The following is a 12,409-nucleotide window of genomic DNA, read 5'->3' on the forward strand; positions in this document are numbered from 1 at the left end:
TCAGAGCTAGGCAGAGAGGCAGACAGAGAGAGGGGGAAGCAGGCTCCTGCTGAGCAGAGAGCCCGATGCGGGGCTCGATCCCAGAACCCTGAGACCATGACCTGAGCCGAAGGCAGAGGCTTAAACCACTGAGCCACCCAGGTGCCCCATCACATTTCTTGAAGTGGCTTAAGTATAGACCTGTTTGAAGGCCAAGGACTGGATTATTTGATCACTCATAATTTTTCAGCCCTTGAAGTTTTATGAATTCACAATTGTGGGATAAATCAAGACCTTACACTTGAAGGTAGAAGATTTGGATTCATTAAAATGGAGTTAAATAAATTTCTAACTGCGCTTAACATGCTTGAATATCCTGTGTTGATGTGAAAGAACAGACTTTAATTGCATGGATTACAATAACTGCATAACATAGTAACTTTTTTATTAAAATCATAAATAGCTATTGTTTGATTTAACTAGAGTTGGCAAAGAGGAGTTTTTTAGTATGACAATTTTACATTTTATTTGAAAATCCCTACAGTGCATCTGAAGTTGAAAGGAAAATTCCTATAATATAATAATAATAATATAATATATTATAATAGTTTTGGACTATTATAATATAATATTATAATATGTGTATTATAATATAATATAATATAATAGTTTTTGAATTAAAAGATTTTCCCCCAAAATGTAAATCTGTGCCACATTAACATGGTCTTCTGAGGAGAAATCTGAACATCTCTAACTAATGCACTTTTTACCTAGTAAAAACTAGTTATCAGTTTATCTAGTTTCGAGTCCTAAGTCCATAATTTCTGAACAACAGAAACTGCCAAAAATTAAACCTCTACATTTGTTACTAATTATAAAATTCTTAAATGCTTTATTATAAAAAGCCAGACAAGAATGATCTCAATTGACTGCCTCTTCTATAGTTTTTAAAACATTCAGTGTCAGACTTAATCTCTTCATTATAAGAGAAAATAAGCTGCTTCATCACTATAATCAGCTCATGGGATTTCCAGAAATCTAATGTAAACTATGCTTTTTAATGGGATAACCTATTACTTCCAAATTTTGTTAAAGCATCAGGTAGAAGCACTGGCACTTTCTTACTATTTTTATCAGTATTATGCTTAACCAGGTCTGGAAAAGAATGACTAGGAAACAATTTGAGGACAGGAAATGTGATTGAAACATGACCTATCTTTCGTCCATGTCAAAGGGTAGGAAAGATGATAGTAAAAACAAATCATAAATGGTAGGCTTTTGAAGATGCAAGGAAATGTCTGGGATTTTTGATAAAGTCATAGACTTCTCTTTCTCCAAACACAATTTAGATCAAACCACAGTTGATTCTCATTCTTAGGATCTTTTCACTTCACACCTTAAATCTCAAGTCTCTCCCTCTCCCGCCCTTCCATCAGTCAGGTACCCAGAACCTGGCTAAGGAATGTGGGAGTTATATGGAAAGTACATCTTTATGGCTCCTTCTCTCAAAAATTTGTCTTCAGCACATATTTAGCACACATCTGCCTCTGCTGCTTTGGACAAACCCTTTGAACATATTCCTTTTCCTCACCAACTACCTCCTCTTGTCTGGATGGTCCTCTTCTCTCCCCCTTCATCCAATTTCACTCTAGACCCTTTCTACACGACCTTTTTGAAAATCTTCTTTTGGACGAGTCGCACAGTATGACTCTGCTCCTTCTCATTGTCCTTTTTGCCTATTCTTTCCATTTCTGTTTGCTGCCCTCCTTCGTTTTTCCTGTTCTCCAACTTAATGTCTACTCTCTACTGGTGTAACACTTGACTCTTAAACCTAATCCCCAATGATGACTTTACTAGAGTCCAAATCTTGGGGTTTTCTTTGTTGTTTACATCTCCCAACACAGAGCCACGAGAAAGTTCTTTCATAAGCTAAATTTAAAATGTGTAAGACTGAGATAACACGCAAAATTGATTTCCCTTTCTCATCTTTGTAGTCTTTCACAAATGAGTTGAACATAAAGTATTCTATAGACCACAAGGATGGCCATAGATCCCTCACCACTTGAAGGGCGAATGGGCATGGAAAACTAGGTATCCCTTAAAGAAAATATAGCACTGGTTTTCCAAGGGAACCATCGAATTATTGTCCAATGAATGAAGGAAGTGTAGCATCACTAAATCCATGCCCATGCAAAACCCTTAAAATGCCACCAAGAAGAAGTTAAAATAGAAGCTGTGTGCAAAGAAATCTTAGACAGGTCCCGTTACAGTCATATTTATATTTAGAGCTAAACAAGCATCACACCAATTACCTCTGAAATTAACCAATTTCCAAGTCTTGCCTGAGACCATGTGGCAAGAGTCAAAAGTAGCTTTTGCTTTTTTAAATTCATGCCAGTCTTTCTTCCCCACAGGGGTTTTACTTTTTTTTTTTAAGATTTTATTTATTTATTTGACAGAGAGAGATCACAACTAGGCAGAGAGGCAGGCAAAGAGAGAGAGAGGGGGAAGCCGACTTCCCGCTGAGCAGAGAGCCCAATGTGGGGCTCGATCCCAGGACCCCAGGATCATGACCTGAGCCAAAGGCAGAGGCTTAACCCACCGATCCACCCAAGTGCCCCGGTTTTACTTTTTAGTTCATTATTTTCACTTCCATGATGGAAATTGATAATGGCTTTAAGTATTTCTGAGTGATACTGATTTTGATAATTTAAAATTAATTTCTGAATATACACTGAGGACCTGGTTTTGGTTCAACTGTCCTCAAGTATTCATGCTATTTTTGTAATATATGCTGTATACTATATGAAATATGTTGACATAGGAGCATAGATGTCATAAGCATCAATTAAATATAATGCTCAGCGTATGAGTCTTGTTTAACTAAAATCATGCTATTGAGAACCATTCGAAAACTGCTATTTGCCCCCTTTTTGCCTTAGCAAATGTAGTTATTGTTATTGATGTCTGAAGATTTTACAGAGCATTAGAGAGAACATAAACAGTTTGTGATTTGTATTCCAGAAATAAGAGAGAAGTCTGAATATGCATTTACGAATCTTGAACTTATTTCTGTGATTTAACCTGGGATTTTCTCTTCATGCTTGATACAGTAAATTGATTTCAGGCTAACCAATCTTTTTCTGTACATAAAATCATATATATACACACACTTACACATATAAATGTGTGAAAAAAAATATATATATATGATTTCTGTTAGCCTGAAATCAATTTACTATATCAAGCATGAAGAGAAAATCCCAGGTTAAATCACAGAAGTTCAATTGATATATATGTATATGTGTGTGTATTTATATATATATATATATATGTATATATATATATACATATATATATATAAAATCTTATAATACTTTGACATTGTTACATGACCAAACATAGTTTCTATGAGAACCATATAAATTCTCATTTAAAATGAATCACTCTACCAGTTATCCTACCAGTGATTTTTTCTTAATTCCCTAAAACACAAGTCTTCTCAAATTTGAGCACTTAAATTCCCAGGTATTGTTTTTCTGTTCAACAACGATGAGAATTCCATTATGAAAGATTGGCAGAGTCTGAGAGGTTTGCAGATCAGAGTGTTTAATTAGTGTTGCTTTGTATGTTTTTTTGTTGTTGTTGTTTCTCTTATTTTTGTTTGTTTGTTTCCTTTAACTTATCTTATCCAAAGCTTTAGGAGGCTTTGTAGAAGTACCCACAGAACATTTTTTATTGCAAAATATCACCACAGTGTCTTAGCCCTCTGGGGAAACGTGTAATATAACATTACTTACTTTACATAATTTAGATATAATTTATTCCTGTCTATCAAATCATAGTTCTAAGCTTTTACTGCCAATCAAGGGGCATTTTCTAACCAGTTTAGTCAGGTTTCAAAAAAATACAAATTTTAATAGTATAGAAAGATATTATTTTGCCCTTAAGGTACTGTTAATAAATTGAAGATCTGTTTACACAATGTACTTTTGTGATTATTACTTACTCTCCTCAATTAACAAAATCAGAAGTTAGAATATTTGTTGTTTTCTTGTTTATATTTCACAGGAAAATATACATATAAAAAAGATGACAACACTGATTAAATTTTAAAGAAACACAGTGTTTTGAGTAACAATAATGCAATTCTACCATGGCTGAGAATATGGAAGATACAACGTTTAATGAGATGATTATCATATCAAGCTATAGCAAACACAATTTCAAATGATTTGTTATAATCTACTCGAATGAAATACATTTTACTTTGAAACTTTTAAATTATATTAATTTTTAGACACTTGAAAAGTAAAAATTAAAAATAATTTTTGTATTTTAATATTGGGAAAAGAAGGATTTTAGTATTTGTTGAGGGCATAGACGCAAAATAAGACCTTCTTGTCTCTCTGTACCATTTTTTTTTTCTGTGACTTATTTCCAGACCTCCCAAGAAAAGGGATTTATGCATTGTCTGGCAGCATTTTATGGGATAAAAACGGTATGACTAACGATCTAGCGAATGTCACTTTATCTCTTCTACGGAATATTTTGTTTCTGTACACTGGAGGCCATACTTTATGCATTATTGTAGTGAAAGAGAAAGTATATTTCTGTGTAGGTAACACTGATAGAACTTAAAAGTGAGATGTTGGGGACAAGAAGAGAGAATAAATTAAATTCATAGAGCTTGATGTCTAGAATAATAGTACTATTAATGAGATGGGGAACATAGGGAGGTACAATTTGTTCCAGTAAAATTTTATTTCCAAATTTCTAAAAGGAACTAGAAAACACTAGAAGAGATTATCAACACATCTTTTTTACATTCCTTGAAAATATCATCAAATTAGACAGAACAGTTGATTTTTCAATGTTATTCCACATTCTCAAGCTATTCAAGTCTCTCTCCCCCTCCCCCACAGCATCTACATTTTTCTCATTGACAGCCCACTGCATACAAACCTAACATCACAATCCTGACTCTTGTAAAAGCCTGTGATCCCAGAAAAGAATTCAGTTAGATGTTTGGTGCAGGAAGAGAGTATAATCAAAATCCTAAAATTGAAGATATAGAAAACCAAGAATAGAGAACAGAGAGGTTTACTCACTTTGTTTCTACTTAGGAATCTCCTGGCAGTAAAAAAAAAAAACAAAAAAACAAAGGGTTTCTATGTTAATCACTAGAATTTACACTAAGTATTCATTCAATATCAATGTAAAGATTGACAGTGACATGTGCCACTCTGCTGCACTCCTTTATGGCAATAACATCTTTAGAGAGTGGCACATGTCACTATCAGTCTTTACACTGACATTGGCGAACATTCTAGCATACTGAATATAGTGAGTGCTAATTGCTAAATAATTGGCTATGGAAATATTTGGTGGGGTTTTGCAAATAACTCCTTGAAAAGTAGCCTATAGAAATTAAAGGTATTCTCTCTGAAATTTTTTGATAAGTTGTTTGGAGAGTTTTCATGTTTCCTTCCTAATACCTTTAGGAAGGTATCTTAATCAATAAGAGAAATTAAGGTTTTTGTTTGCATCATCTTGTGCAACTGACCTTTTGTTTGCATTTTTAGCATTCTTCCATGTGCCCTGACTATAATTACCTGTAGGATACTAACAAGCTGGTATATAGGGTGTTTGCTATATTTAATATAGTAAACCTGATCAACTCATTTATTTTGGTATAAACATGGTGCTGCCCTCTAGAGAATATTGTTGGTTAATGCAAAAGAATAAATAAAGCTATGTAAATGCAGATTGCTTCACTTTGAAGAAAATAAATAAGAAATGTACAAAATATGTTCTCTTAATAGAAATACTTACAACTTATTTTAGTTTTCCGTGTTCTTATAAGATGAAACCTTTGTATTTTATACATGTTGCTTAATTATTACATCACAAACTTTCCCCAAATGGTTTGTCGATTAAGCATATATTCTTAATTTTTTCCTCAAAACACTTTTTTGAAGCTATGTGTACTCTAAGAAGTTTCAGTAGAAGCCCCATATGAATAAAGTGTGTACAAGAAATTTTAGAAAAACTTAAAAAAAAAAAGGAAAGAAAAAAACTATGATGGTTGTTTATTGGTAAATAAATGAAAAATATATTCTCTGCCATTTTTCATCACTTATATGATATAACATGTTTACCTGTCTGCTAAATTTTGTACTATTGTTTCTTAACACTTAATAAATATATTTAAGCTTATTTAATTGGCTGTTATGAAGTTATGTGGACTTTTAACTAATTTTCTTTTTCTTTTTTTTTTCTCTCTCCCCAGAGAGGATGGAATTATGAATCCAATCTGTTAAATTTCCTCTTCACAATTTTAAACTTTGGTTGCTTAACACCGAAGCAATCATGGTGAACCTGAGGAAAGTGGTGCATTCGTTCCTGTAAGGATGTTATTACTTATTATTTTTTAAAAGTTAACTTTTTTATGATAGCTTGAACAAAAATGTTAAAGAGGTTTTTCTATGATCATTCAGCTATGTTTGCCTCAATTTGCACAAGTGACCTGCAGCCCATAGACTAACATAATGCATGTTCCCTGTTCAAAAATAACTGGGAAAAACCCCCCAATAACTTAGACTTCAGTTAAACAGAACTGCTCATGTATTCAAATAAATATATGGCAATTATAACTTAAATTCAAAAATAATTCCAATGTTCATGGCTCCTTTCTCCGTGGTTAAAATGTAGAAATGAGAAAGGTTCTTTTCTTGTCTTTCCTTTTTCTTCCTGCATGAACTAAACAGCCAAAAGGACAAGATGTTTCTGGTTTTATAAAGAATGGTTGAGTAAGAAGTCAGAGAGTAGAGGTTGGGTGATGTAGCTAGACAGAACTACTGGATCATTGTATCCAGACTTTGGAAGATTCCAAAGTCTGGTCAATGGAATATCACATAAAGGAGATAAGAATCGGATTCCAGTATTGAGCAATTCTAAATGTAATCTAATCCAGGTGTATCTTCTTTTTAACTTAATAAAATGTTGGGTGGGTTTCCTCCAAACTCACTCTTTGAGGAATGGGACATGGAAAAAAGATCCAGTGCTCTGTAAATTCTAATCAGTTACAGTTGAGAAACCTTGAATCCCTTTGCTCCTACAGTCTCCTCTATCAGTCCTGTAAAAGAGCTCACCCAGGAAAAAGTTTGTGGAGTAGTAGAGATATAAAGTACATCAACACTGGATCCTCCACAATATGCAATATGCTCCACTATAGCCCATCTTGGATGTCCTTGTACATTGTGGTGATGGTAGTCTCAGTGATGTGTGATTCCAAGAGAACAACAGCAGACAGGAAAAGGAAAGGATGAAGGATAGTGATAAGGAAGGGAAGGGGTTCCTGGGTGGTGCAGTCAGTTAAGTGACTGACACTTGATTTTGGCTCTGGTCATGATCTCAGAGTTGTGAGACCCAGCCCTGCATTGGATGGATGGTAATTCACCTCTTCTAAAAACACCTGTTGTCATATGCCATGCAAAAACACAGTACATTTAAAACATACAGACTTTTGGGCGTGTGGGTGGCTCAGTTGGTTAAGCTACTGCCTTGAGCTCAGGTCATGATCCTGGAGTCCCAAGACTGAGTCCTGCATTGGGCTCACTGTTCAGCAGGGAGTCTGCTTCTCCCTCTGATACTAGCCCCTTCTCATCCTCTTTCTCTCTCATTCTCTTTCTCAAATAAAAAAATTTTTTTTAATTAAATAAAAAAATAAAACATACAGACTTTTAAATCAAATTATCATTTTGTTTACTAGGAACATTAAATTATGTTTGTTAAACCTTTAGTACCAATGAATAAATTGGTTGCATTGTTCAGGGAGAAATTGTAGTTTTTGTGTACATATTTTATGAGACTTCTGTGGGCTTAATAACAATTAACTTAAGGTTAAGACCTACATTATTCTTCTTTTATAAAAAGAACTGTATATATTTCATGAAGCATGTAAATATTAGAAGTTAGGTTTAATTATAATATAGCCCATTTCTGATTACAAAACTATAGAAAATAAGATTGACCTTTAATAAAAAATGATAATACTTTGCCCATAGTAGCACCCAGTAAGAATATATTAAATTTAATTGAGTTGAAACCAGGAAACTGAAGTAAATACTCTTTTAGGATCTTTCCAGTACCATTATTTTATAATTCACAATAGGTATATTTAGATTCTATAAGCTTCCTCAGTAATTCAATATTTGTCTCATGGACTCTTTCATGAAAATTAAAAATATATCTGGCCAGCAGAGGTAGGTAAGATAACCACTCCTAAGTGTTTTCCTACCCACAATAAGACACTCAAATTTTAAAATTGACAATTGTCCAATAGTATTTCATGTATTTTTTACATGCAATTTTATCCTGCATTCCTCTAACATTTTTAAAGATTTTTAAAAATTCATTTATTAGAGAGAGAGAGCACAAGCGGCAGGAAGGGGCAGAGGGAGAGGGAGCACAATACAGGGCTCGATCCCAGCATCCTGAGATCATGACCCGAGCCAAAGGCATATGCTTGACCAACTAAGCCACCCAGGCGCCCCTCTGTCATTTTTAGAGAAATATACAAAAGGACTTTGATGTTTTTACAACTTGCTTAGAAAATTCAAGTTGGATGCATATTCTGTTAGGACCTTATTCTCTGAAGGATAAATATATTTATTGTTCTATACTTGACAAGTGAAGACACAACATTTTACTATGAGCATAAACTCTTACAGGACTAGCTGAGATAATCATCAGCTAATTTAAACTAGAATTTTTTTTTTTAAATGCTAGAAGGACACGTTCTTCATCAGATAAACCAGAAAAGACCCAGATTTAAAATTATTGTCTGAGATGCTTTTTGCATAAATTAGTATCTTATTAAAATAAAATCAGGATTTAAATTATCACCAATTGTGAAAAACATTAGTCAGGGTATAGTTAGCATAAACTATTTTTGTTTAACTTTGAAGGCAAAAGGAAAGTAAGCCCCAATATTTACTGAGGGCCTCTTATGACAAAGGTACAATTTTCAGGACTTTATATGTATCATTTAGTTTTCCCAACAATCACATGATAGGTATTACAGATGAAGAAACTGATGCTCTGAGAGGTTAAGTGACTGGTCAAAAAATCATTGAGGTCATGAAGTTAGGAAATTGACCGCATGCCCAATGCAGCAAATATAGTGACAGAATAATCAAAGCTGAGGGCAAATAACTTGCTTCTATTTATTTGGTCCTTTATTTTAATAATTTCTACTCGCATTCATCACAGATTACTTATGATATAGATTTTTTGAAACATATATAATTTTAACTTATTTTTTATGTTCCAGGAAATAGAATTTGCTGATTATTTGATACAATAATTTACTGATTATTTGATAAAAATTACTATGTATATCACCACCTGCATGTTGCTTAGAATGTTAGGTAACTTCGACTAATACGGAAGTTATTTTAAGCAAAATGATTAAAATATTAGTTTTCTCCTCTGTAGAATGAGAAAGTCAAAATATTTTCATGATTTCATTATCTTAAAAGACATAAAAGTATATTACCAAGATATTAAGAGAAATAATTTTTAAATACTCCAAAAAATTATTACAGTATTTTACTTGAATTTTGAAACATTAATAGTTTTTCAGGCCAAGCAGTCCAGTGTACGTTTAGAAAGTATGGTGTATGTGCATGTGTGTGTGTATAAGGTTGTAGATATGATATCATTATGCTATCATAATCATCCAGTTTTACTACAGTAAATTTCTCTGATGATTGATAATAAATGATAAGCTAATCAAATCACACATGTATTTTCTCTGTATAGAGGTAACATTTTTGGTTCAAAGAAAAAGTGAATAAGATAATGAAATAAAACCATTTATGTGAAGAACTCAGACTCTAGATGTTTTAATGTCGTATGTTCAATCTCTCCAATTCCAGAAAGACCCTTACTTCAACAGTCTTGCAAAAAAAAAAAAAAATTATTCAGCATGTAATTGTATGAGTAGAGAAAATTTCCTCCTCTATAAATAATAACAAGGTTTAACAACCACTACCTGTAGTATAGTTGCTGCTTAATATTTATAAAATAACTACTATTGAACATACAATACACAAAAACATTTTCAAATAAAAATCTTTGTTTTTACGCAGGAAATAATGAATATGCCTATCTTCCTTATCTATTTCATTAATAAAAATAAATATTAGTTTTATTAGATCCTTTAGGAACACACCCTTTGAGAGGACACTTAATATATGTAACCTGAATAAATCCCACACCACTATGGGGGAAGTTGATTTGGGATGCACAAAACATAGCCATGTCCGCTTCTCCTACATTGTTTGCCACCTGGCCTGATATTCTTACTAGTAGAGTCTATGAAAGTACCTTCCTGAGAGAGGCACAGTTTAAATGACATAAGAGACTTTGCATCCAACACAGGAAAAGCAGCAAACCCATAGGAATTCATCAGCACCACAAATCAATCATTTTCTGGCCTAGAACAGGGCCCAGAAAACATAGGACTGAAATGAGGAGAGTGTCAGATAGAAGGAAAATTTATAGTACAGATATTAATATGTATGGGCCAGCCTTGACTCTGTAGCTGTGAGAAGATAAAAAGAGTTTAAGAAAGAAATGAATATGCGCTATGGCCCAAACCCATGGTGCCTCTTCTAACATCTTGCCTGAAGTTTGATGACAACTTATTCCTTCTTAGCTTTAGATTTAAAAAGGCAATGGTGCAATTTTCTTGTCAGAGTACTGGGTACTTAAAGGAAAATCTCTCTTCATTCTGTTGTCAGTTGTCTCAGAAGGGATCAAGAAGAAATATTGAAAAAATATAAAAATAGACCCTTAGAGCAAATCAGACAGCACTGTGGTTTCATATTGCTTGTATAAAGTAACAGTTTAAAATACAGGCTTTGAAATCAGTAGGACCAGGGTATGGACCTTGTCCCTGCCACTTACTGGCTGTTCTGCCTTGAGAAAGTTACTTAACCTCTCTGAACCTCAGACTCATCATTTGCATAATGAATATAAACCAATACTGACCTCATGAGGTTGTTGTGTGTGATCAAATGAGATTACATATATGCAATTTTATAGTACAGATAATTTTTAGTTATATATATAGATAGATATCTATATCTATATCTATATCTATATATCTCCAAAAACTAAGTGTCTGACTCATACTATTCCTTGGATAGAAAGAAGAAATAGTGAGATTTAATTAAGGCAGTAGAAATGATGATGGTGATGTGATAAGAGTTGCTAAAGGAAAAGCAATTTTTTGTATAAGTAGTTTATTGATATAAACAATGTAATATATATCTGATTTTTTTTTTCTTAATTTTTCAGTGTGCACCTAATTGGCCTACTGGTTTGGCAATGCGATATTTCTGCGAGCCCTGTTGCAGCTCTAGTAACTGACATTTTCAATACCTCCGATGGTGGACGCTTCAAATTCCCAGACGGGGTACAAAACTGGCCAGCACTTTCAATCGTCATCATAATAATCTTGACAATAGGTGGCAACATTCTCGTTATCATGGCAGTAAGCTTGGAAAAGAAACTGCACAATGCCACCAACTATTTCTTAATGTCCCTAGCCATTGCTGATATGCTAGTGGGACTACTTGTCATGCCACTGTCTCTGCTTGCAATCCTTTATGGTAAGTACAATTTTATTAGTTTTTTTTTTTTAAATCTCAGATTATATCCTAAATTTGTGTCAGGTATCATAGTAAACATTCATAGAGTTAATCATTTTACTTGTATCATTTGGAAAATGATGAAAAAAGTAAATTGTGTGACATAAAAATTGGATGTGTTTATCATATTATTAAATAAATCAGTAGCAGAGTCTTCAAAAAGCAAAACGGACATTTTACAATATATTAAAATCATGCACAAATACCCTATTGCTCAGCCTCACTTATAAACAATGATAGTTGCCTTAATGTATACAATGGGACAGGGACAGAAACATGTTCTCACCTCTATGTTCTGCAGGGGGGTACACATACTTAGTATCATCTCTTACACAAAGAAAGAAAAAGAGACTCCTCATCCTTAATAAATGTATTTTAAGTAATCTCTTTAAATGTTGGCAAACTAAGTGCTTGGCACATAATATGCACTCAATAATAGCTATTCTTTATGGGGTCTACAATTTATGTTTTCACAAGGTGATGGGGATAACTAATTAATTAATAATTATATAAGTGCAAGGTCACATTATCACAATAAAATACAGGCATTCAGAATTTTTATAATATTGATTTTAGAGAGGTTTTTCATTTTCCTTCTCATACTCTGCTATCCCTTTACCTTATTCATGTCACATTTTATTTTTTTACTCAATTGTAATTAACATACAGTGTTATATTAGCTTCAGAAGTACAATACAATGATTCAG

The 12,409-nt window shown here is 33.2% G+C and overlaps 1 protein-coding gene across 1 annotated transcript in view; it reads left to right on the plus strand.

Moving 5' to 3' along the window:
* Positions 1–6,351: 6,351 nt before the first annotated feature.
* HTR2C (5-hydroxytryptamine receptor 2C) overlaps positions 6,352–12,409 on the plus strand; it is a gene marked incomplete at both ends in the record, with an annotated part of 168,444 nt that continues 162,386 nt past the window's right edge. Inside the window, 2 exons of the mRNA XM_080795660.1 lie at positions 6,352–6,386; positions 11,350–11,663. Of these exons, the coding sequence (XP_080651786.1) occupies positions 6,352–6,386; positions 11,350–11,663 (349 nt within the window). The remainder of the gene's footprint in view (positions 6,387–11,349; positions 11,664–12,409) is intronic.

This window comes from Martes martes (genome assembly GCF_963455335.1).
Source record: "Martes martes genome assembly, chromosome: X".
In the NCBI taxonomy this organism is placed as follows: Eukaryota; Metazoa; Chordata; class Mammalia; order Carnivora; family Mustelidae; genus Martes; species Martes martes.